At 35.8% G+C, this 27511-nt stretch overlaps 1 protein-coding gene across 1 annotated transcript in view; it reads right to left on the reverse strand.

Annotated features, from left to right (window-relative positions):
- Positions 1 to 27511, reverse strand: part of ttc27 (tetratricopeptide repeat domain 27) — a 166133-nt gene that overhangs the window by 132314 nt on the left and 6308 nt on the right. Inside the window, exons 2-5 of the mRNA XM_056477309.1 lie at positions 24563 to 24740; positions 16366 to 16495; positions 10325 to 10465; positions 7563 to 7665 (exon numbers count right to left, since the gene is read on the reverse strand). Coding sequence (XP_056333284.1) covers positions 7563 to 7665; positions 10325 to 10465; positions 16366 to 16495; positions 24563 to 24740 — 552 coding nt within the window. The remainder of the gene's footprint in view (positions 1 to 7562; positions 7666 to 10324; positions 10466 to 16365; positions 16496 to 24562; positions 24741 to 27511) is intronic.

The following is a 27511-nucleotide window of genomic DNA, read 5'->3' on the forward strand; positions in this document are numbered from 1 at the left end:
ATCAACTGTATATTGCAATACAATTTCACTAGATGACTTGAATGAGTCATTTGTTAAAAAAAATCATTAATTTAGATCAACTGGGGTGATTTTGCAGGAGTGTTAATCATGTATAAAAATAATAAACAAGTAACAAGCAAGAATAATTGCAAAAAAATTTAAATAAACAGTGCTTTATGGTTTTCTGGAGTCAAACAGTATTCAGGTACAGAAACTGAATAATGCAATGTAAAATAGCACTTTATAGTCTTCATTGCATTATTAATTCAGTAAAAAAATTCTTTGTTAAAGTTACAAATGTTGTACATTGTTGTGCCTGAATGCTTTACACTCTCCTCAAATGCCTTTAAAAACAACTCTGTTAAGGTTACACTTTGCAATGACTCCACAAATCTCATGTATTCTCAAATATTGATAAACTATAATCCCAATTCAACATTGCATATCCTGTGATGTGACTATTGCAGACACACACTTTGCGGTATCGATGCTGAAACGATATATTGTGCAGCCCTACTTCAAATTAAATAATACGCAAAGCCACAAAAATGGTCCTACACTACTAATAAACATGTTTACAATATGAAGTCTACTGTATATCCAGTGATTCATCCACATGTTATTTTCAGTTTAAAATGCAGTAAAAGGTCAAGCGGTCAGAAAAACCAAAGTGAATCCCTGGCGGTAATTCACTGCAATTCTCTGTGAAGGACAGTGAATGCTTTTGGCAAGCTATACTGGAAATGTGACAACACACCTCGACGGGGTGTTAGCCAGCTTTGAAAGGTTTGCAAATACAAAATCATTCTGTAAACAAAGCCTAAAGCACGCACTAAGAGAGACATAATGCCGTGGTCTTTTGAAGCTGATCCACTCACCAACACGAGACTGAATTACAGCCTGCATTCTCTTGTAAATATTGCATCTTAACAGCAATGCTGATTATCTATATTGGTGTGTAGCTGATGCGTGTCTGATTAAAAGGCGGTGCAGGAAACTCATTCCGAAGGCACAGGAACCCAATTAAGACGCTGCTTTGCTGCAGAGCTCATCATTTGGTCCATGATGCCCTGATGAATCCACATTAACATCCAAAACTCTTCAGAGGAACGGATCTATATCCCACCACCAAAGCAAGGCAATCTTCAACTCACTTTTTCCCCCTCAGACACCATTTCAAGGGTGACTGCAATGTATGCTTCAGTTCACATGCAGTATTAAAAGGAAAGTGCTGCCTCACATTGGATTCTGAGGCCTTTTAATTTCACCAGGAAGTGCTTGCTGCCTTTTTGATTCATAGCAGTTTTATTCTTGAATGCATATATATATAAACCGAGAATCTGCATCATAAAGCTCTGCCTAGATTTTTGATCACAGCTAAAAGAGAATTTTTTTAATATGAAGGTAATTAAATGATTGCTAATCAGTGCTTTAATACATAGAAAAGATATGAGACGACTAAAAAGAGGGGTTCTTCTAATAACAGTGATTCTTTATCAATTTCTGATTGAAAAAATAATGGAAATGGTGATTAGTTTTGATGGCTCCTTAGTAGTTAAGACATAATTAAACTTGTTCTTTTTTTCCAAATAGCATTAAATAACGCTGTTTTTAAAGAGATAGTTCACCCAAAAATGAAATTCCTTTCATCATTTACTCTCCCTGATTGTGATTGTTTCTTTCACAATACTTCATGGGATTTAAATTCTTTACTTTAATACAGAATAAGATTCTTATTATAGCCATATTACGCTGCAGCCCAAGACCGGTTACTCACTGAAGCCAAGCATGGCCAGTACCTGGATGGGAGACCACATGGAGGAAACTAGGTTGCTGTTGGAAGCGGTGTTAGTAAGGCCAGTAAGGGTGTCTGTGAGAGTCCTGATGCCTCAGTACAGTGAAGGGGACACTATACGGTCAATGAGCGCTGTCTTTCAGATCAGGTGTTAAACCATACCTGCCAACATTCAGATCATAAAATCCCTGAGATTTTTTATCCGGGGGTGCAGCGCATGGGGACTGAACCAAAAAGCTTAGGAGCGTTAGGGTGTTCCAGGAGTTTTCCGGGAGACAGAACGATATGGAAGGTGGGCGGGAGATGGGTCTGAAATACGGGAGACTCCCGGGAAAAACGGGAGTATTGGCAGGTATGCGTTAAACTGAGGTCCTGACTATCTGTGGTCATTAAAAATGCCATGAATCTTCTCGAGTGGGGGTGTAATCCTGGCTAAATTCCCTCCATCAGCCCTTACCCATCATAGCCTCCCAATCATCCCCATCCACCGAATTGGCTCTATCACTGGCTGGCTGCAGTCACATCATCCAAGAGGATGCTGCACACTGGTGACTTTGTCATATTATAATTGGTTAATGAAAGGTTTGATCTCTATGGCCAGCCTATTTTACTAATTATAACCTAACATTCAACTAATACTTGATGAAAGTTAGTTAAAATTGTGATTACAAAGTCACTTACAGACAAAATGCATATAAAAGTGGATTAAAATAAAGTGTAACCAAAAACTAAAAACATCAAAAACTTATTACCCCATAAATATTATAACAAAGACTGAAGAAATAATGATCTAATTTGCTGCTCAAGTTACTATCCTGCTCTTAATATTATCAGTGTAAAAGACTAAATTAATAATGTGCTGCTTAATATTTTTGTGGATTTTTTGACTCAAAGAGCATCAACAGAACAGCAGTTTCACAAACAGAAAATTAAACTTAGTTTAAAAATAAATACAATCATTAATATCTTTGCTTTTTAACCATTTAATGCATAAAGTATATTCATTTCGGAACAACAAAAGAATCGTTCCAACCCCAATCTTTATAATAGTACACATACATGTATTTGGATTACATACAGTTATTAAATCTGTCTGTGTGTGAGGGCTGAAGGAGGGCCGTCTGACACAAGGTTGTCGTGTTATATTATGTCAGAAGGGGCATAATCCTGACGTGTGAAATCCTGTTCCTAAAAATCCAAATCCTTCTTAAAACTGAACAACAACTGAACAGAAGTAATGAATGAGCCCAAAGTGAAATACACCCATAATGGGATTTTCAGTGACAGAAATTTCCCAAAATTGTCAAACTGTGACCGTTTTCGTCTAGGCGTTTGTTGCCTACTACATTTAGTTTCGTAAGCTAAACCTACATTCCTTTACGGTTGATGGTACATGATTAGCTCGCTTCCATAGTTGACTTTGTGAACATTTAGTCTGAAGACAAAACCTAAAACATTCCCAATCACAAACACTGTGAAACCTCGAAGTTACTACACCTTTGGCGTATCAGTGTGTCTCCATTTCACAAACAAACATGAAGTGCTGACATCATCAGTTCATACTGACGCCTTCATCATCACAACAGAGAAACACACACACAGCCTGAATATGTCCATGCAGCGCCAGAGTTGACAAGCTTTCGCGAAGATGACCCACATAATAAGAGTTGACAGCTGTGTCATCTCTCCGCTAAAGAGCATCTCACAGCGCTGACATGTGCCTTCAGCAGCTCAAGTGACGTGAAGAAATCTCAAATCCTGTTAGACACTTCTGATTCCGGTTTCCTCAAGGATTTGTTTTCAATAAAAAGCCCACAACCCCAATCTGAAAGTGGTCTAAATATAACATTCCAAAAGATTCAATTTTTCCGTTAAAGACAAAAGAAAGATATTTTGAAGAATGCCAGTATTTTTTTTTCCTATTCTGAAAGTCAATAGTTGGTTAAATGGTTAAAAAACAATGAGTTTTGGGCAAGCGGCAACATCCCACTCTCCCTTTTGAAGCTAATACATAGGTAATTGAAACTGCAATTCATCGAAATTCCACTAGGTTTGGCTCCAAAATGGAGCACAATTCTAATGACCAGGGCTTAAAAATGGAAAAAAAATAATCCAATCGGTTCACTCAAGCAGAATTTATATTTTTTCAGTTCTGTTATTGCGTTCCTTATTAAACAAAAAATTCCGAAAACGGTTTTCTAGAAAAAAAAAAACGGTTAAGAACGTTATTTTATTACAAAGTATTGCAGGGCTCTAGAATGCCCTTATTTCTTAATGGTGCAACTAAGGGGTAAATTAAATGAATTTTCGATAAGTATCGTTAAAGAAATATTTACAATATGAACTTGCTTTTGGTTATATTCATACAGGCTTTGCACACGTACGCCCACTCTTGCTCACCAGGAGCAGTTGATTGATACACGCATGCTTAAAGGCGCTACACACAGCCCTACTCCTTGGTACCGAGCGGCAGGTGCTGTTCCTTTTTTAAAGTGTCTTTTATTTTTTAAATCTCTCAAATTAGGCTAACATAATCTCCCTCTGAGATATTAGTTCAATTATGGGATGTAGGCTATTGACCAACACCCCCTGTGTACAGTTTACACACTGCAGGTCTACAGTTCTGATGTGTTATGAATTACTTGTTTAAATGACAGTGAGACATGCTATATTTAGTTTTTTTTGCAAAATATACATTATAATCCAGTACAAAGTAAAATAATATTGATTAATGGCCTATTGGCAGCGTATAGCCGTTAAGCTGAAATAGTCTAAGCATGTTTTTTTTTTTATTAATATTAAAACAAATTACAAACTAGCCACCTTTTGATTTTATTTTGTTTCTATATATTTTTATCAAACGGAAAATGCAATGAGTTGTATTTTGGTTTAAATTTATTAGAAATTTAATAGCCGTTTAGGCAACACTACTTCTACATTACATTGGCTCTGATTGCGTTTTTACAGATATCCTACATATCAGAGGCGCCTGCAGCCGTACAGCTGTACGCACTGTGTGTACCATGAAAGGGCGGGAATTAATGCAGCTTTTTTATTTATTTATTTATGACATCATTTAAATTGATTATTAAACAGTATACACTACAGCTGCTTCTCACTGGCCCATTACATTCTTACGAACATATTTTATTTATTAAAGTTATTATTTAATTGACTTGAATATAATTAACCATCTATAATATAATTAATAGCCCGTCGTCTAAAATCTTAGAATAATATAATAGCTTTTTATTTTATTCATGGCTAAATCTTGATTAATTTGATTGACATCCTAGGCAACGAAATCTCGTTTATATCCACTAGTGCTGCCGTTAATCCGTGGGTTAAATAATCAAAAAGTAGGCTACATGATGTTTAATTATGGGTAGCAGGTTAATAAGACCAAACATTGGTTGTTCAAACTTTATTACCTTCTCTAAAATATTAAAGTGTTTCAAGCTATATTATCTTTTTATAGACTGGCATAGGCCTAAATACGTATCACAGCCAGACATTTATAGTTTATATAAAAACAAGCGCTTACCTCATTCACTGTGATCATTGTGCTGATCATATTACATATTCGGTTAATTCTTTAGTAGCCTTGTAAATAATGTATTTTATTAATGGATTGTTTATAAGGACTAAGCTATTAAATACTGTAATTCTCCGAATGGAATATGCTTGGGTGGTTTGATAATATATCATCATTCAAAACTTTATCTACTATGTTTATGATCTGCCCTTCTTCCTTCAATATTACAGATCGATTTATCATTAGAGAAATATTAACAAAAGGATTTTCTTTATGGAGACCCATCTAAAAACAATCGACAATCAATAATTCATTTAGCATAAATACAAATTTTAATGGCAATAACTTAAACCGAAACATACCTTTGTACATGAAAGAGCAGGTTCTTGGTAACCTTTAAGACAAGCTTGTCACATCAGAAATGACTCTCACTTAAGACGTCTGCTTTGCGGGCATTTCACGTTGTATGCGTCCCCATCGCATTTGTACACATGCTTTAAATTAATGTTTTTTGTCTCCCAAATTCATATAATAAAGTGAACAATAAAATACCGTTATTAACCGTTTAACTGTAAACGTTTCTGTTCAGAACCATTAAAGTTGATCTTTTTTTTGTTTTCATTTCTGTTCCTGCAAAATGTCATTCGTTTCCGTTTTTCGTTTGCGTTCCTTGAACCGGTTCGGAGCCCTGCTAATGACCCCAATGTTAAAATGGCCAACTTTACAGCCGAATAAAAGGTGTTTACAGCCTGGTACAGAGAAAGGTTTGGTTCATAAAGCTAATATCACCCTTCATGACAACTGTGAGGGGGTGAATTTTTTTATAACTCATGTTTCATTTATATAGAGTTATATTAAGTCTGCATAACTAAGGACGTGGCTAGGTCTCGCTGGTTGCAGTCACTTCTTGTCAGCTGATTCCGGCTAATTAGCTGCTGAACTCAGCATTACATCGATTTTTTTTGTTTGTTTTATGTGGCTTTACAGTCAATTGCCTTTTGGAATTATTTCCTACAATTATCAAATGATATGGCATGCTGTATGCACTTATGGTCCCAAAACCATTCTAGTGGCCTCCATTTCCCAGGTAAGTGCAATTTTTATATACTTCAATATCATGTCTATAAATGTAATTGTTTTACTTAAGATAATTAATCATCACATGTAATTTTCCTTAGAACTTGGTTGCACTCAAGAATGTGACAGATTGATTAGCTAAAGGCTCTAGAACAGTCATCTAATGTATGTTTTCATACAATGTTATGCCTGGATTTAATATGCTTGTATTTACCAATACAGACAGACAAGTATTTGGAAGCAATTTCCATTTTACTCATGTAGAAAAACGTCATAAGAACAATGCTTAGTGGCTCAATGTATTACAAGTGTTTTAAAAAAATGAAACCCTTTATTGATATATTATATAACCAAGCACATGTGGTCCGAACACAAACGAGTCGCAGGTAATGAAGTATTAAGCGTTTCTCCCAAAGAAAAGCCCATCTAAGCAAAACGCTAGGAGGCATCTGTAGCTCCACTCATGCTCAGCCGCTTTGCCCTTTTATGGTTACCCCTGGTCGGCGTGATGACGCACAAACAAAATGGCGACGGTTGGCCACGACCACTTGTATGTTCATTTGCGCTATTCGAAACCTATGGGGGATGTCACGGATACTACGCCCATATTATTTTTTACAGCCTATAGTTTTGGGTGAACCATCCCTTTAATTGTTTTCCTCATACATGTTATCCAGAGAAATTAATAAATAAACAATCCTCAAGCATCAAATAAACACACACACTTAAAACACAAATACTCTTCTTTAAACATGTACACAAACACCTATATGCTTTAAAATTGCAGATTAACCATGTCTGTATATAATAACTTGTATTTAATTATAACTTTAACGTAATTTGATTGTAATGCAATAATGTGCCCCTTTTGTTAAAGCTGCTTTGAAACAATAACAATATTGTAAAAAGCACTATACAAATAAACTTGAATTGAATTGAACTTGAAACCTGAAAACAAAACTGTTAACAGACTCACTTCACCGTATCAATGAATTCTCAATTTGGTGATTCTCACTTCTCAGGTTCACCCTTTAAAACATTACCTCTAAAAATTTCCTTCTCATTGGATAAAGTTTCACAAGCTCTATTTTAGAACTTTACGATTGCAGCATTTGCTTCAGTGAATCTCACTGTAGTTGTTTGCATAACACTTGCCTTTCTCGATGCAGCTGAGCATCAGGTTGAGGAGCTGTGGGGATCTTTCCTCCAGTATCTGCTGATGGAGAGCGACATATCGCAGCGTCCACCAGGGCAGCAGCTGTTTACACACGCACACACACAAAGAGAAGTTACATGTACTGTATACTGCTGTTCAAAAGTTTAGTAATCTGAAAAAAAATGCTTATGCTCTCAGAGGAGGCATTTATTTGATTAAAAATGCAGTAAAACCACAATATTGAATAGGTTGTGAATCAAAGGTAATAATGTTGTAAATAAAGTGCGGTTTCTTTTACAGACCTTTACAGACCTTTTACAGATTACTTTTACAGACTTTTACAGACCTTCTTTTGCTTCATAAGACCTAAATGTATTGTCATGAGCCAGTTTTGCTTGTATGTTTTGATTTGCCCACTGATTTAGTGATAATCATTTGAAATCAAACTGATTTTAGATAATCATCAACAGAATTTTGTGCAATTAGTGCAGGGGTGTCCAAACTCGGTCATGGAGGGTCGGTGTCCTGCATATTTTAGTTCCAACCTCGATTAAACACACCTGGACTAGCTAATCAAGCTGTTTTTAGGTATACTAAAAACTTCAGGCAGGTGTGTTGAAAGAAGTTGGAGCTAAACTATGCAGGACACCGGCCCTCCAGGACCGAGTTTGGACACCCCTGAATTAGTGGAAATAAACATCCGATATCTTAATAATAGGCAGGTAATAAGTCAATAGAGAGAATAGCCCATAATGTTAACTGCAAAGACTGTACTATAATCATTTAAAAGATAGAAAAATGAGGCTTGCAGGGTTTCTGCAAGTTTCACCAAGTCAAATTTAAGATCTTTTCAAGGCCATTATGAATAAAATTTCAGACTCATATGGGTTAAGCTATTTTTTTCTGATGGCCCACGTAAAAGATTTTTAATGGTACCATCCAAAAAAAAATCTAATTTTTATTTACTAAAATAATAATTTGTTATTTCTTAGCCACATATTTTAAATAATAAACAAGCAAACTCTGGTTGTATACAAAGACTTAAAAATTGAGTTAATAAATTTACTTTTGTTAAAAGGTTCAATTGAGCTGTATTGTTGGCGATTGAATGTGTTGGCCTAGTTAGAAAATTAAGACCTGTTTAAAATGATTTCAGACCTAAAATACAATATTTTAGAGAATTTAAGGCTTAAGGCCTTAAATTTGGTTTTCGAAATTTAAGATATTAAGACATTTTAAGACCCTGCAGACACACTGGGCTTGTGAATTTATCTTGCGTAAATGAATAAGAGAATTATCATAAATATAGAAATACAGAGAACACTCAGGGATAGTCATATTTTTATGCTACTTAAGGTTTATTTGCGGAAAAAGTTGGAAACACATTTAATGTTATGACTATGAATGAATGAATAAATGAATGAATGCATTGATTTACTCTTTTGTCAATAAAAATGTAGTTAAGATGTTACTTTTTTGATGTAACAAGTCACCAACAGCTTAAGAACATTATGTAACTGCACTAGATGGCACAGTAGATTATTTGTAAATAATATTTTAAATCCTAATCTGTTCCTCATACAAAACAAATAGAGCTAATTCAAAAGTCAACAAGCAATGTATGTGGAAAATCTATAAAGAAATGAATATGAAATCATCATTTAAGACTTCTGAAGGATATTATGAAACTGAAGACTGGATTAATGGCTGCAATTATTATAGAAAAAAGAAATCAGTCTTGTCTGAGGAGTAATTTTACAACATTTAAAAGAGAATAGATATGTAAAACTGATAGATATTGTAAATATTGTAATCATAATAGTATCATTGTGCTGTACATGATTCAAATGCAGTCTTGGTGCACAAAATATACTTGAAAAATACTACAAATAAATAGTAGTTCTGTAAATTATAAGCAAGGACATCCTTCTATATTTTTCCTCTTGCATTTGATAAGAAATAACCAGTAATTCTTAAATATTGGCATTAACATATGAATTATAACATATGACCATTTTGTTTTGTTTGTTCAAATGTCTAGGAAGTCCATTTTTTTAATTCCACCAGAAAAAACAAACAAACAAACTGGATCTGCATTGTACTGTATGTATTCAGGAATGCAGGAATTTGTGAACAATGAAACAAGCAAACACTCAAACCGCTGTTGGGAGGATCATCTAACTCATAAATATGGATCAATATGAGCCTGAGTAACACAAACATCAGCAGACCAAGATCCATCCTAATGATCTGCTGCTGTGTAAATTATGGGACGAGGCCTTGGCACGCACAAACACACACACACACAAACAAACACGCCCACACACAAACTCACAAGCACACACAAAGAAGCATGAACACACAAACAAACGCACACACACACATAAACAAGCCAAAAAGAAAAACCACGGTCATAATTAAACATCTTTTGACAGCCTCATAATTCTTCATCGTCACTCTCAGTAATGCACAAATGAGCTTAGAGTAATGACCGCAAACATTTGAGAGTTCAATTAAAAAGAGATATCTCCTTATCACCAACACCCACCGCGCCGTATTGAGTAACTGTTCAAATACACTCAAACTGTGGAACATTGCTTGCAACTAACATCAGTTTCCAACAGAAGAGAAGATCAAATCAGTTTTGATATTAATTCTGCACTCTCCTGCTGTTGCACTGTGGAGTGTCATCTCCAGTTGCCAGCCGAGGTGAACAGTACTGCGTTAATATTGCAGCGGTGTAAAAAGTGCATCATCTCACCTGAAGGCTCTCCAGTTTGGCGGCGCAATTGACGAAGATGACTCTGGTCAGCAGCAGCAGGAGAGGGTTGGAGACCAGACTGTACACAGACTCTCCATCCAGCTGAAGACTGGACAACAGAGCTGTGCTTAGGGCCGCAGGCTGGAAATGTGTGAGAGCGTGTGAGGGAACGAGGGAGAGAGAGAGACAGAAATTACACAAGATTAGAGAACATTAAAACTTGTTTTTTATGATTATGGATTTCAAACACTGATTTCATATTATTAAAGAAACTGTAATAACTAGGGCTGGGTTAAAAAAATACTGATTCAATTTCAGACTCAGGGATTCCCCGGAGAAAGACTCACTAATAACAACAAAACCTATGAAACCTCTTTTCTAGGCTCTATTACACTCACAGAAATAAAGATACAAAAGCTGGGATTGGGGCATTTTACTTTCAAATTGTACATTTAAGTGTGGTTTATTTATAAACTAATTGAGAGGATCACATGCTTAATATTGATCACGACTGGTCCCGCACCAGCTCCACATATTGTGCCATCAGATGAATACTGACACACTATAAATAACCAGAGTTTTCCACTTGTCATCGTCGTCTTGAAGAATCCCCCTTCCACCCCTACTCTTCCCATTCTCCTGATAGGGCAAAACGGCAGCCCAGTGGTTAGCACTTTTACCTCCCAGCAAAAACACCACTGGGTTGAGCCCTTACCGGGCCAGTTGGCGTTTCTGTGCGGAGTTTGCATGTTCTCCCCGTGCTCGCGTGGGTTTCCCTCGGGTTCCCTCGCACTATCCGAATACATGCATTATAAGTAAATTGACTACTCTAAGCCAGCTATATCTCAGCTATTCCCAACACATTCACAAGCAGGGGAGTTCTCGAGACCTAGCTGAGCTCAAACTACCCTCTCACGCGTCAAACGGGAGGGAGCCCCTGGCTCGAGGATATTGTGAGCTCAGGGCTCTCTCACAGGAACGCATGCCAAACACGCTTTATTATCAATCATCAGCCAAGTGTGAACTGTTGAAGTATGTTTAATGTAACAATATATAGATATTATACAGCAGTCTGGAATACTCAATTCTGACTGGTCAGTCATGACGTTTCAAGGTATATTATATCCGAGATGTCACTAAATAAGACGGGCTCATTCAAATCATCTTGACCATCAGTAAATCCATATTTTGCTTGTCTGTCTCAGCTACTGTATGCACCATCTTGTGACTGAATAATACATAGGTTAGTGCATGCTCCATCAGCTCCATTTACTCATTTTCATTTCTGTCAGCTTTGCCTTTAATTAAAAAATGTATAAACTATTACAACTCAGAACAATGATTTCTACTTTTATTCAGAACGCTCTCAGAAATAAAGAAATAAAAGCTGGCATTGGGGCCTTTCACTTTCAAAATGTACATTTAAGTATGTTTTAAGTAACAACACATCCCTTTAATGTACAATTTTAAAAGGTGCCTTATAATGAAAATCTGGGCATACCAAGTTAAAGTAGATTAATAAAAGATCAGTATATGGAAATGGGCATACTGTGAGCCTCAGGCACCACAGTTTCCTAATTGTCATGTAAACTCCACAAGTGTAAAACCCCGGTGGACAACGGACTAATCAGAAGACAAAACAAACTGTGACGAGACTCACAGGCCATGCCCTCTGCATTTGCATGTATGTCTAATTTGGGTCGTTCATCCGGACCTGACAAGCAGCCATGTAATCAAGCTCTGAGATCAGTATTATGCACGCCTCAGGCTGCCTTTGATAAGCAACAATGATAATTTTCCTCTCTTTCTATGTATGTGGGACTTTTCTTTTGAAAACGCAAGCGCCAATTTGTTTTCTGTGCGTTACTGGGCAATGACAGCACGAGGCACATTTCAAACTGGCCTCAGGACGCAAAATGCAAGATTTAGGGATTTAATCATTTCCACAGAGGAATAAGGTATCTTTAACTACATCTTTTGTTAATTTATTGTGTTTATTGTAAAACGTGATGCCTATGTTTCAACCAACAAATGCGTAGACTGCTGAATTGTGTCAAAACACTCAGCTCATCTGTTATCTATTCATGCAAAGGTTGATTTTTATTCCTGGCTGTGTTTTCTTTGACTATAGCTTCAACATACAACGGCATACATCTCTATCACTCTCTTTTGTCAAGTTTAATTATAATTTAGCCTTTATCCACAACAGATCTTGTGAGCAAAATAGGTTAACGTTACTCTGATTGGGTTTATATTTGTCCGTGTTCAGCATACATCATGCTATGCGTGTTTCTCCGTAAGAGCGGCACATCACAGTGGAGCTCAATATTGACGATACAAGCCATATATGTGGTCAATCATGGACCATCTGATTCTATGCGTATTTTATGGAGAAATAAATGAGCTTAGAAAAAAAAACTTACTGAAGCCATAAGCCTACTATTTAGATATCAGAGAACAATTTAATTTAACCAATGCAGTATATGGCACCTTTTAGATTTTTAAAAAGTCTTTAGTATTTATAGATACCATTTTTTCATTATTAATAAAAAAAAAATAAAATAAATAAATAAAAAAATAAATAAAAAATATATATAAAAAAATAAATAAATAAATAAAAATAAATCACCCAAAAACTTTACTTGTATAAAACAAATACTCCATGAAAACATTGATAGAATAAATTGAAGAAAATTACAAATAATTAACTCCCTATTTATGGCTGATTTATACTTCTGCGTCAAGCACACACGCGGTCACATAGCCCTCGTCGTGGCTGATGCCGACGCTGACAGGCATTTCAAAAATTGTACACATTGTAACAATGTGTAGCACAAGCTCTGTGATTGTGGGCGAGACCAAGAGGCACGCGAACCCGTTAAAGCGAGTGTTTACAAGTGCCAAGTCCCGTAAAGTATAGCTCTACATAGGTTGTTTTATGTTACCTTTTGATTAATGTTATTGCACATCCGGCAGTGTGGTGAAAAATTCAGTTCCCCTCTGGAGTCGAATGCGCTTAGGATCCGCTTATGTGCTTTGTTAGCATCTAAGCTAAACGGGCTAACTAAACGGTATAAAAGATAAATGCTCAATTTCCTAACCCATGCATGCCTTTAATTATACATAAGTATATTAAAGTGTCAATATAACACTTATAAACGCCATTTTACTGGTGAAATGAAATGGTCATTAAAACTTTTTTTACAATATATAAATAATGAAAGTGATTTCATTCACTGTACTTTATAAACAGGTGCTACAAATTATACCTTTTACAACTCCAGTGAAACAAGGAGATCAATCAGGGTCCTATAGGCGGACCCAATTATCAGGGGGGGGGGGGGGGGGGGGGGGGGGTGCGTAGCGTTCAGAAAAAACAAAACACCAGCAAAGAAACATGACAAAGGAACATACAAACCTACTGCCAGCTAGCGTTTTGGAAGTGTTACTAAGGTGAGGTTATAAAGCTCACACAGAAGTATAAATGCACGACTACGTGCAAGGGAGGCGCCGTGGGTCACGGCAATGACTCGATGCAGAAGTATAAATCAGTCTTTACTCTCCCTCAAGTGGTTCCAAACCTTTATGAGGTTCTTTTTTCTTTTGAACACAAAAGCATATATTTTGTAGAATGCTAGAAACCAGTAACTATTGACTTCCATAGTGGGAAAACCAAATACTATGGAAGCCAATGGTTTACAGCGTAAACATTTTTCAAATAGTCTTCATTTGTGTTTAACCAAGAAAAGAATGTGAAGAAAGTGAAGGGTGAGTAAATGAGGATAGAATATTAGGTGAACAATCTCTTTAATTAGAAGAGTTTGAGGCTGTATTGTTGCTGTATTTATCCTATGAGCTTTATATTCAGAGCCTGCTCACGGTAAGTGCCTTCAGTCCATCCATCTCTCTCTATATGCGCTGATCTCAGTCTAATTTACAGGGTCTGTGCTCTCCAGGACAAGGCTGATAAATCAGCAGCTTTAGAAAGGTGTGAGACAGCAGAAAGTGTTTCACACACATACAGTGGGTCTCCGGGGATCTCCAAGGCCTCAGTGGGGCATTAGGGAGAGGAATCTCTTCACCTCAGAATAATTAGGAGCCCTAAGAGGTTTCATTAGGAGCCCTGCAGGCCTCTACACACTCATTATCCAGAGCACTGACCTGCCGCAGTCGCCAGCATCTCCTTCCACTTCATCCAGCTCACACACATACAGCTCACACACATACAGCCCACACACACACAAATATTAAATCACCTCATGAGTGCATTTAGACATGTTCGCTCATTAAAAATGTGCTGATATTAAAAAAAAAAAAAAAGCATAACCTCTGATGGGTTAAGACAAAGAATGTACACTTACACCAAATGACCCCCTTAAACCATTAAAACTACCAGAGTTCAAGTATATAACATTAATCAACATTACATATAAGAAATCTGACACTTTAGTGTGTGTGGAAAAGCTGTATATGCGACTTCAGGAAAATCTTGGACACTTAATCTCATCTGATGTTGAAAATATATATTTAACCCATGCTATTTAATTACTAGAACTAAATTATACTTATTCTTTAACTCCTGATCCTGGGGTGGGGGACGTATGTTCATTTATGTACATTCCATAATACATATTTAAATTTAGACCAACTTTAAAATTTGATTATAAACAAATACTGTACAACATACTATATCTTGGTCCCACTTTATATCAAGTGGTATTAAATTACTAATAATTTGGTACAAAGGAATTATGCACATACATGTTTTTACATTGTACTTATTTCTGTATTTACACTATTGATCAATCACTTGCACCTTAACCCACCCTTAAACCTATCCATATGACCAAACCTGTCCCTAACCTTACCCGTATCCCACCTCAAGAGCACCATACGTGTTGTGCAGCACAATATAAACATAGAAAGTAATTTAATATAAAGTGGGAGCCATACTTTAATATAATATCTTTTAATGCTGTGAATGGTTGGAATAATAAAAAAACTAATATTTTATGCATTTATATATTTAACATTTCTGAATCCTGAACTATGAGTTTTAGTAATTTTGTTCTGTATATGTTATTTTCTAGTTTTCATTTAGTAACAATTGGCAGTAGTTTTATATTTAGTCTGATTGGTTTTCGTTAACTGTTATTTTAGTTTTACTTGTTAAATGTAGTATTACTCTAGCTCTAGTTTTTGTTGCTTAAAATCAATATCAAGATTTTCACACGAATCTGTAGATGTAAAATAAAGGTAAATATTAGTACATTATTATTATTATTGTTGTTATTTCTTTGACATATGGTAAGACAACAATAATATTAGGCCTATGTGTAGGTCTACTGTTGGTTAAAATGCTACATTTTGCATAGACTTGGATTAGTTTGTTAATGTCCTGTTTGTTAATGCACAGTAAAGTGATGACATCAGAATACAACTATTCATAATTCTAAAGTTATTATGTTTGAGACATATGCTTGTCTTTGACAACATTATTAGTCCATTTTTTCACTAGTAAAACGAAACATTTGTCATTATCAGATTGCATTATATTCAACATTATATAGGCTAGTGTAGTTGCACTGGCCGACTGGCTCCCAAACGATCGCTCTGTGAAACGAACTCAACAATATGTACAACTTTATTACCTGTTATTCATAGCCTATGCAGGTTTCGTTCACTAAAATAGGCATCATTGGCGGGCTTGCTCACGTCCTCTCAGTAGTAAACAAACAGTGTCACCTCATGTATGATTTCGCAGCCCCAAAAACAATTACATTAAGACAGAAATGTCATTTTTGGGTGAATTATACCTTATATACACCTTGAAAATATGAATTAAGAAAAGCTGAGCGTGTGTAGGGTGGAATCGAGATTGCGATCTTTTTTTAGCCCTATATTACTCCAAAACTGGAAATATTTCCTTTTTAAACAACAAAATGTTAGTTTAATGGTTTATCTATATCCCTGATTTTCTTAAACAAAAACAACAATAAAATAAGTGTACTGTGTGTGTTCTTAGGTGTATGGTACTATACCTGAGATAAGTTCTGGAGCAGGGCTTCAGGTAGAACGTCAGAGACATGGAGCTCAACTGGTGGCCCAGTCCAGTTACTCTGGGCGAAGAGATTCAGACACCCCACTGCCAACGCCAACAGAGCAACTTCCCTACAGTACACAAAAGATCAGCTTCAGAAACACACGCAGGTTTAACAGCTAATCTCATTACAGCCACTGGATTTACTGAGCTGAAATACACATCCGTCAGATAAATGTAGTTTATTTTTGATAGTGTTGGACTGCACATCTGATGCAAATGCACAAACCTGAAGAAATAATTCAGGCAGCAGCAATGTGCCACTGACTGGAATGAAAGAAAGACCTGAGATTGTAATTCTGCTCTAGGGTAGATTCGCTCCCCAGATGCCATTGAAAAAGGACATATTTACATGCACCCACATACACACGTTCATGTTTTGCTGCGATCTGATGAATTCTCACAGGAGAGAAAGAAAATGGTGGTCGAGTCATGAATCTCATTGCGTATTTTGGTCCCTTTAAGAAGCAGAAGATGAGGACTAAAAAGAAAAAAAAAACCATGACATGTATTTCTGCATTCAGCAGCACACGAACATCAATCTACCTGCATCTAATCTCCCAACAGAAAAACATCCCTCACTATTCAAGCCATTGCACTCATCTACAACCACTTTCTGCCTCTCCAACACAAGCCACAAGGAGAGAGGCTGTATAGAAAGAAAAATAAGGAGAGCGGGAGAGATAAGAAGAGCTGAGGCGGCGCAGCGCAACCTTCCTTTCCACCACTCGCTCTTTCTCTGGAGAGAAAGGATGTTAAAGTGGGCTTATCGAAAATTAATAATTCATGGCTGAAAGGAGGGGGACAGTATTTGAACCCTTCTGTATGGTTTTATTCATTCTCTACACAATAAAACGCTCCACTCAGCTGAAGCTACCATCAACCGGCAAAACTCCTTACGCGGCGGTACACAACACAACTACACTAACTGGAAATGAAGTCAGCTGCCTTGATTATAATGGGAGCATTGCGTACACGTTTTGTGCATCCTGAATGAATGGTTCATTTTGGCGTCATCTGCAAAACTGTGTTACTTTCTTTTTTTATGGAGGAAAACAAAAGATGCTTTGAAAAATAGCATACAATGTGCATCTTTTGCCTATATAAATGAAAATCCACACTAGAGCAGCATGATTAATCGAAAAAAGATTGCGATCTCCTAGACGATCTTAATCCAGCATTTCTACGATTCTGCCAATCATATCAGGAGAGAAGCAAATGCGGCTACATAAGTCTTCACATTGTTTTACATACGTTGCTTAGCGACATGGACACCTCCAAATGGTGTTGAAAGAGTCACATACTGTATTTATAAGGTATAATTCTCCCAAAAATTTCATTTCTGTCTTCATGTAATGATGTATTCGCGTCCGCGAAAACACGTGACGTGAGCTGCAGATCGCAAGCTGTTACCACAGAGAGGGTGGGCGTGGGCCCTACTAAATGATAGACACATGCTTTAGTGAACAGAACCTGCTTAGGCTGTGAATAACAGGTAATAAAGTTGTTAATAACATTCAGTATGTGGCACAGAGTGATCGTTTGGGAGCCGTCCGGGAAGTATTAACCACACTTACCAGAAAAATGTAACCGAAAGCGCCAACATCATTTAAATCATCATGTTGCATTTTAGAGTTACAATTACGACAAGCATTTAATATGTTTTTCTGTCATAGCGAACAGTATTGAGCATCAGAATAAATGTTTAACAGTGTCAGTATAACTTCTCTAACCTATATAATGTTAAATATAATGCAAGAGGGAATCTGATAATGACAAATGTTTGATTTTACCAGTAGAAAAAATGGTCTAATAACGTTGTCAATGACAGATTGACAGTGACAGATTGCATGTCTCAAACATAAAAATTCAACATTAGACCAACAGTAGACCTTCACATAATATTATTGTTGTTTTACCATATGTTTGACAAATAACAATAATATTAGCCTACTGATATTAACCTTTATTTTAGATCTACAGAATCGTGAGAAAAATCGCGATCTTGATTTTAGGCAAAAAAAATAATAATAATTGCGATTCTCATTTTAGCCAGAATCGTGCAGCTCTATTTCACACGTAAAGCCAATGCACATAAAACATTCATTCATTCATTAATTTTCTTTTCGGCTTAGTGCCTTTATTAATCTGGGGTTGCCACAGCGGAATGAACCGCCAACTTATCCAGCATATGTTTTACACAGCAGATGCCCTTCCAGCTGCAACCCATCACTGGGAAACATCCAAACACACTCATTCACACACATAGTGGACAATGGACAATAACCATAATGGACAATTTAGCTTCATCTATACCACATGTCTTTGGGCTTGTGGGGGAAACCAGAGCACCCGGAGGAAACATGCCAACACGGGCAGAACATGCAAACTCCACACAGAAATGCCAACTGACCCAGTTGGGGCTCAAACCAGCGACCTTCTTACGGTGAGGCAATTGTGCTACCCACTGTGTCACCATGCTGCCCCACATAAAACATACAATATGATTTTACTATCTCTTCATGCTTGGTTATTTTGTTTGTTTGTTGCCATGTCAGCAACTCATAGCTATTTCATGACAAGATCCAAAGGCAAGATCAATATAGATAAAACATAAGTATTATATAAACATAATAACATCAACAACTCCAGAAATCAATAAGGTCACAAGATGAAAATACTTCAAAACATACATTAAAACATTAAAGGGTTGGTGCAGAGTGTTTTTTTAAGCATTGGTTGTGTTTATAGGGTGCAAAACAATGTGTGCACGTGCTTCATTAGTAACAAAAACACGTTACATCTTACCTTAATTTTATTCTGCAACTCAGCTAACTCTCAGCTTCCTCTGAAGGCCCACCCTCAACAGACTCTGATTGGTCAACTAACCTAATACGTTGTGATTCGTGGATTGGCTTCACTTCACCAGGATATGTAACACCGCTTGCTATGCGCTCTGTTGTGTAACTAATATCACTGCGCGTTTCAGAGGTTGTAAGTCAAAGGGTTATGACATTATTAACCCGGAGGTTTTTTTTGTGTAGTCCCAAAACTTCTTTCGCTTTAAGCTATGCTAAGCTAACTCTGTAAAAGCCAATGTCTCTCTTTGCATTGAACTTTGATTGTCGTACATTCAAATAGGTTGTTTATGTTCACACAGCTACATTACACAAAAACTAAACAGACCACGCCTATAAATATCACTTTTCCCTTTGATATGTCTATGAATAACTCATTTTACTCCTGGAGAGACATTTTTTAAAGCTTACTATCTTTCTTATCTTAAAATCTTACCATCTCTTACTTGCCACCACAGATCAACAATTTTAATGATGTCACTCTGCACTTCAGGTTCTCATCCGAGTCTTTTGTCCGATCAAATCTCTCTACAATCTCAAGCAGCCCACTCAACACTATAAATAGATGCTAAAGCTGAAGCTGAGATTTGATCACACAATTACTGCTTTCGATATGGTAAATGCCACATAGTGTGCTATACAGCAGACAGATAATTCAGACAGTAAACATGCTTTCCAAAGGCGAGAATGAAATCTGGTTTTGTGTTATTGTCACATGAACCACCACATCAAGCATACAATTTACTCTTGTCCAGTGACAATTTTAAAGTCATATGAAGGAGATTAGGAAAAAAAACTGGTTAGACAGACTGAGCACAACTACTGTACTGTAGCTGTGCTTAAAAAAAAAAAAAAAAAAAAAACTCAATGCTATTAGCTTTTTAAAAAAAATTAAAAAGGGAGTGTGCTGCCCTGTCCAATGTTTCAGTTTAAATAATTATGTAAAGCCATTTAATAACTACAGGTCACTTTAAGGAGACATACAATAATAAAGCTTTAGAACAATGTAAAGATGATTTAAGCAATACAAAACTTCAAAGCTGACTAAAACGCTAATGTTCAAAATGCTAGCATGTTTTAAATGAACTACTAGCATGTTTTACTATGTTAAAAACATGATTTATTATAAGGCAATCTGGAATACTCAATTCTGACTGGTCAGTCGCAACATTTCAAGGCTCATCCAGGAATCAGTTTACATCTATATATGCTTGTCTGTCAATCTGCTTGTCTGCCGATGTTTTTTGACTGCTTGGCACCATCTTGTGACTGAATATTTCATAGGTTAGTGTATCCTCCATCAGCTTTGCCTTTAATTAAAAAATTAATAAACTGTTATGGCTCAGAACAATAATTTGTATCCAATGTTTGTTTTGTGGCAAGTAACTATGTAATAAGCAGGATAAAGTACATCCAGGTGGCTGTTTTCGGCGAATAAAAAAACCTTAAGTCTTAAACAACAGCCCACTAACTCCATGTTGGGCTGCCAATAAGCCTGTGAGGTCTCATTCTGAGATAACAACCACCTGGATGGACTTCATCCCTTACATATCATTTTGTTAACATGTCCTAGGCTAGTTGCTAGACCTTGTTAGTGATAGATTGCTAGAGGGATAAAGGTCTACATTATGAATACAAAACAAAAATCTACATTATTTTTCATATTATCCAGGCATTTTATTGGCTTGTTTTGATAAACTGAAAGTCTGCTGATCAGCCGAAACACAGAAAAGTCTTACAGTCTGGACTGAGTTTGGTCATGGATGGAGAATACAGCGAAAGAATTTAAGTCTCAAAGAATTATGAATTGAGAGAAGCCCAATACTGTTAACCATTCATGAAATTATTTAGCATAAATAAAGACTGGTTATGGTTGCATACAATTGTTTCAAGCTAGAGCTGAGCAATAATCTAAATGAAATCACAATTAAACAAAAACCATGGTTGACATGCACAATTTGGAGTAGAAGCATATTTTCACACTTTAAGATGTAGCAGCAACACAGAACCATAGTTCAAGAGGAAGCTGCACAAACAGTTGTCATTATTGCTCAATGATAATCTTCGATTTCATTAATGCACAATTAAACCAATTGCAATAATTAACGCAGTACTGTGTGTAACTGGTCAGTAAACAATGGATCTGTGTAGTAAATGCTGCTCCATTTCAAAAGCACATGCTGGAGATTTACCATGGACAACAAAAATCATCTTTGATTAATCGGCCAGTACAACTTCAAGCTTTGAATATAGCATTACATATCATCAGATATTATTATATCTAGCCTATTCAAACTGCCTTCAAATTGACAGATATTAGGGTATAAACAAAAATCCAAAAGGAATTTATTACAAATTGCCCATCAATAAATCTTTCACAGAAACTCTGCATTTACAACACACAGTCCGTGGACTCCAAGCAACACACGAGCTAAACTTCTGCTTAATAATTCATAGCCAATTACAGGAGACAGTACAAATAAAACCATTAATCACAATAAATAAGACATTTCAATCCATAGAACAGAGCTCATTTAAATAACGCCATTTAACAGTAAATCTGGTGCAATGAATTCACTGTAATCTAACAGGCACAATGAGTGAATCTAATTGAGGACATCTTTAGGCAGTAGTGCTACTCAAATGAATAGCATTATGGTTTCACTAATTAAATTTGTCCTCATTTGCATTTAGATTCTAATGAATTGAATTAACTCACTTAAAAATCACGTTTAAAGCCGAGAACATGCATGTGCCGTCAGCATTTCGATGCAAATGAATATTTCTCATTATGTGAAGTTCATGAAGTACAGTACGGCACAGTTAGATGTTCTTCATACATGTTAAGGCTGCACAATATATCAATTCAGCATCAACATCACAATGTGCTCACCCAAAAAGGCATGAAAGTTATATTATTTTGTGAAGATTATCTTGACATCCTAACTTGATTATCTTAACACATGTGAGTATAATGATATATGTTTGAATGGACCCAAATTTTCAAATCCTTGAAAGCTTTTAATATGTAAATTTTTTTTTTAACTTATGAACATTTCTATGTATTTGTGTATGTATTATATCATATTTGCGTCATATTACAAAAAACGAATTACCGCTTATGTGAGGTGTTTCTAATGCAGCGTTTATGGGGTGAGAGTAAATTTGACGTTATTCTCTCCTCTGCCGTCATCAATCTCACACAATTTTTTTTCTTTTTTCTAAAAGTCTTGATAACACCATCGTGGAGTTTTTATTTTATTATTTCAGCAAATAGGATAGCAAAAAAAATATTTGTTGTACTCTCTGATTCTGAAGTTTACCCAACCATGACGCCTTCCACTACTGAGAAACCCGGAAATGTGAAAAGGGTCCATGGAGCTGCTTATTTGCTATAATCAAAATGTCTATGGGAAAATCCTATGGGGATTTTAACAAGGAAACCGGTTTAATTATAACATTAGATTGGCCTACAACGCGACATCAAAGCTTATTTTTTGCAGATGTTTTTTAAGACTTTTGAATGTAAAAGCGTTCAGGCACAAAAAATTGTAATGCTTGTAACCCTAAAATTAGAATTATTGACATTTTTATTCAATGAAAACAATATAGGTGCTATTTTACATTTAGAAAACCATTTAATTTTTATCTTTGGTCTGATCTATTTATCTAAGCTGGCAATACGTTTATCATGTTCTATGCATTCCCCTACAAATTCAGACCAATCATTATAAAAATAATAAACTGTTTCCAGATCATATATTTTCATTCAATGCCATGTCAGCAACAAGGGCTATTTTTATGGCAAAAACATTTCAATAATAAATATACAATTAAAAACCACAAACAAACGACTATGTTAGAGAACGTATAAATTAGATAAGATTTTTAACATTATTACATGATTAATAAAAAAATTCCTGGTGACACTTTGCTGAATATCTCCCTGAGTGAGTTCATGTCGGGAGTGACAAAGTGGCTCAGTGGTTAGCACAGTCACCTCACAGCAAGAAGGTCTCTGGTTCGAGACCCGGCTGGGTCAGTTGGCATTTCTGTGTGGAGTTTGCATGTTCTCCCTGTGTTCGCGTCAGGGTTTCTCCGGGTGCTCCGGTTTCCCCTACAGTCCAAAGACATGCACTATAGGTGAACTGAATAAACTAAATTGGCCGTATTGTATGTGTGTGAATGAATGTGTATGGATGTTTCCCAGTGATGGGTTGCAGCTGGAAGGGCATCCGCTGTGTAAAACATTTGCTGGATAAGTTTGCGGTTTATTCCGCTGTGGCAATCCCTGATGATTAACAGGACTAAGGGTACTTTCACACCTAGACTTTTGTTTCAAGACCTGGCGCGTTTCCTATTAGCGTGGTTTGTTTGGTGTATGTGAAACCAGCAATCGCACTCGGATCCGGGCCAAAATAATTGGTTCGAGATAGCCTGAACGAGGTAGTCTCAGCTCGAATGAAACAAGAAAGCAATCCGATCCAATGAACTAATGAACCAGGCTATAACACAGTAAATTATGGATATGTGATAGGCATATACGGCTAAATGAAGAGAAAATGAGGAGTAGGGTGGGATGACATCATTCCTACCAGTAAATGTGCGTTTCATGTCAAATATGAAAGTGAAACCATGCTGAACTATTAAAGAGAGCTGTTTATCCGTTAGGAAAATTGACCGGACTGCAGTCTTGGTTTATCTGTTATTTCTCTCTATAATGTAAAGCCTATAATGCATAGTTCTAGCCAACAGCTATGTATGAGAAAGTCTCACCTCTGATTTATATTTGGTGACGATGTCCGTGGGTGTCACCATTCAAAATTAAAGCACAACATTTCGCTTATAATGTGTTATTGCTCATCATAAATTAAAATAAAGACGCATGACAGCTGAGCAGGTCTGAAAAATAAACCATAGAACTCTGACAAATGTGAGGAGTTTACTCGCACGTGCAACACAGGAACAATTTTAATCCCTGTTTCGGAACAAAACAATCGGTTTATAGGTGTGAAAGCACCCTAAGCCGAAGGAAAATGAATGAATGAAGAAGTTGATGTCATAAAGAAGCCTTCTGCAGTCATTAAAAACAGTACAGTCCAATAGAATGAAATAGAAACAGTTGAATTGTTTCCAACAGAGCTATTAAAAAGTCATCTGCTGAAAATATAAAAATGTTAAATAATAACTAAATAAATTGCATTCGTATATTGTGCAGCCCTAATACAGGTACAGTAATGAAGCAGAGAGAAAACACAGTCATATGTTGTGAATCCTAACCTGTGGCTCCTCTGCTCTTCGGTGGCATCACTCAGGTAAGACAGCATCTGTCTCTCCAGATAGGCCTCAATGCTGTCACCCTCTTCAGGACAAGCTCCCAGAAGCCCCTGCACCGCAGAGCTGAAGAGGACGGCCTCAAAATCTCCCTCATATACCAACTGCAGCAATGAACCTGCATCTGAACACACACACATATAAGCAGAAAGCAGATATCAGTGCAGACACACCAATGCGCTTACAGTTTATTCCCAAAAGCCACTTTTAGCAGAAATTTCTCAAGTGTCAGCTCCTCAAAAAAAGACAAACCCTATTACCACTTCATCGTCATATTATAAAACTGAAACAAGAGCAGAACGCTCTGTTCCCAAGCTCTTTATTAAGACGTCAACAATAAGGGTTACTGTAGGTGTATGTGTGGAGAGGTTGAAAATATTTGATACCGACTTCTTGACTGCAGGGGAAAAGCCTCTGATGAAGTAACAAGAATGATCGATTTTAAGATGAGAATTGACTTCTTTTTTTTTTATAGCTGAACTCAATAACTCCACAAAAATGTGTCCTTATTTGTAAATTAGTACTTTTTGTTCTTCATAATATGAAATGAAATAATATTTTAGGAAAATAACAATTTGCTATATTTATATAAAAAAAAATAAGAGGTAAGCACTAAAACTCAAGACTAAACTCCAGTTTACAGTATGAATGCTTTGTTTAAACCATCTCAAACAACTAGGTTTTGAAATTAGGAGATGATTCGTGCGATGTGTCAACATAACATTTTTAAAACGCATAGCATGACGTAAAACAGGTGTAACGACAGGTGTTAGATAGATCATCACAGCAGTGGGTGTTTGGTTACTTTAACTTGGATGTAACATCCCTTAAAATTAAATAAAATTTTTAAAAAGAAGCTATAATAAAAACAAAGATGTAAATATTATTTATATACATTATTTACAATTAAAAAAACTTCTTTCTTTTAAAGTCATGCTATCCTCTATAGCAGAGATGCCCACACTAGGGCCTGGGGGCCAATGTCGGCCCATTTTAACCTTTGATTTGGCGCACCATTACATTTTAGAAATTTTATAATTTCTTTAGTTTTGTAAATTCATCAGATTTAAAAAAATGTAAATACTGTCACTCGACGGATATCAGGCAATGCACAAGACATCAACGAGCAAACCAAGGCAAAGGCAGGTGCAGCTTAGTGTATTCAGCATTGAACTTCATTGTTTTAATGGTATTGCTTATGTTTTTGCTGTAATTACTTCATTAAACATTTTTAATAAACTTTTACTAAATATAATAAACTTTTACTAAATATACATTCATTGATGTAATTTAAAGCAATGTTTTCTAGTTATTTTTTTTAATATTAGGAAATAAATTAGAAGATTACTCATGGAAACTTTAATGTACCTTCGGCCCACAGCCCTCAGTTAAGTTTGGTTTTTCACTCTTCATAAGAAAAAGTTTGGGCACCCCTGCTCTACGGTTATATTCATGGTGAGAATCAGGTTTAGTTATAGATCAGACAAGTAAGATTTGTTATTCATTTGTTTTTACTTTAGAGCTTAATTTGGATTTTCTTGGTCAAAAGCATTTCTGGTTCACATGGGGTAGATAGTATTAAAGTAAAGCATGTTTAACATACAGTAGATTTCGACATAATAATTTGATAACTTTTTCCTCAAATTGAAACTTGAGAGGGAAAAACACTTTGTAAACCTGAAAAACCAACCTACAAATAAACTTTAAATATTTAGAATTAAAAAAAAGAGAGAAATGTTTTAGGAAGTTATTTTTGCATTACCATATACAGTCAATAAAGCAAAACTAAATGTAAACCTGTCTAAATTATTTATTTTTTTGTAAGAAAATGTGAATTGTTACATAGTTTACAAATTAAAACAATTACAGCCTTTTCCAGATTCCTAGAAGTTTCACATTTTGCATAAATTGTTTTCTTTTATAACCAGACCAATTGCAATTAAATCCAAAAACCCCTGTGCTGAAATAGCAGTTAACAGTGTCTTTTAGGGCTGCACAATACATCAGTTTAGCATCGATATGGCAATGTGCGCACCCGCAATAGTCACATGGCAAGATATGCAATGTTGAGTCTAAATTATAACTGAACCGGAGCCACAGAATTGTATTTAATTGCTGTATTTATACAGAATATATCCAATTTATGCAACAAAAAAATCTTACTTAGAATTGTTGTGTTGTTGCTAGTCAAAATTTCTACATTTCAAAGCAAGAACAAGATTATTTTACTTCATTGGCAGATCCTTTCACTTATTTTAAGGAAAACCTCTTAATTTTGACTTATTTTTTCTCAAGTTGAAAACAAAACAATATTCAGTGCTTCCCACAGGTATGAAATATACTTGTGGTAGAAGCCGGATTGAAACACACCTTTTACCCACAGCACATAAATCATCAACTAAATGCGACAAACAAAATTTTGGGAGCCATGTGCACCCACTGACAGATAAAGGCTGCTCTCTCTCTCTCTAAAGTTGCTTTATTGGTTTGACATTTACAGTATTGCCAAAGCATAGATAAGCATAAAATATGTAATATATTAACATCATTAAATTAATCAAATATACAGCAAATAAAAAAAATAAAAAAAAGGAATAAAAAAGACATTTATGCAAAAAATTATAATATTACTAGAATAAAAAGTGTAGATTTAAATAAGGCAAATTAGTTGATTAGCCATTTCTAACAAATATTTTGCAGCCATTATAGATGTCATTTTGTTCTCTCTGAGTATATAGTAAAGTTTATCCGAGTCATTTCTTAAATGATTAATCATTTAATAATTCTCTCACGGCTGTAAAAGGGTAATGCAAAAACGCATACAAATAACGACAACTTTAGAAAGCGAAAATAAAACCTGAATATCTAACATTTTGGGAGATTCAGAAACTATGG

The sequence above is a fragment of the Danio aesculapii genome, chromosome 17 (genome assembly GCF_903798145.1).
Source record: "Danio aesculapii chromosome 17, fDanAes4.1, whole genome shotgun sequence".
Taxonomy (NCBI): Eukaryota; Metazoa; Chordata; class Actinopteri; order Cypriniformes; family Danionidae; genus Danio; species Danio aesculapii.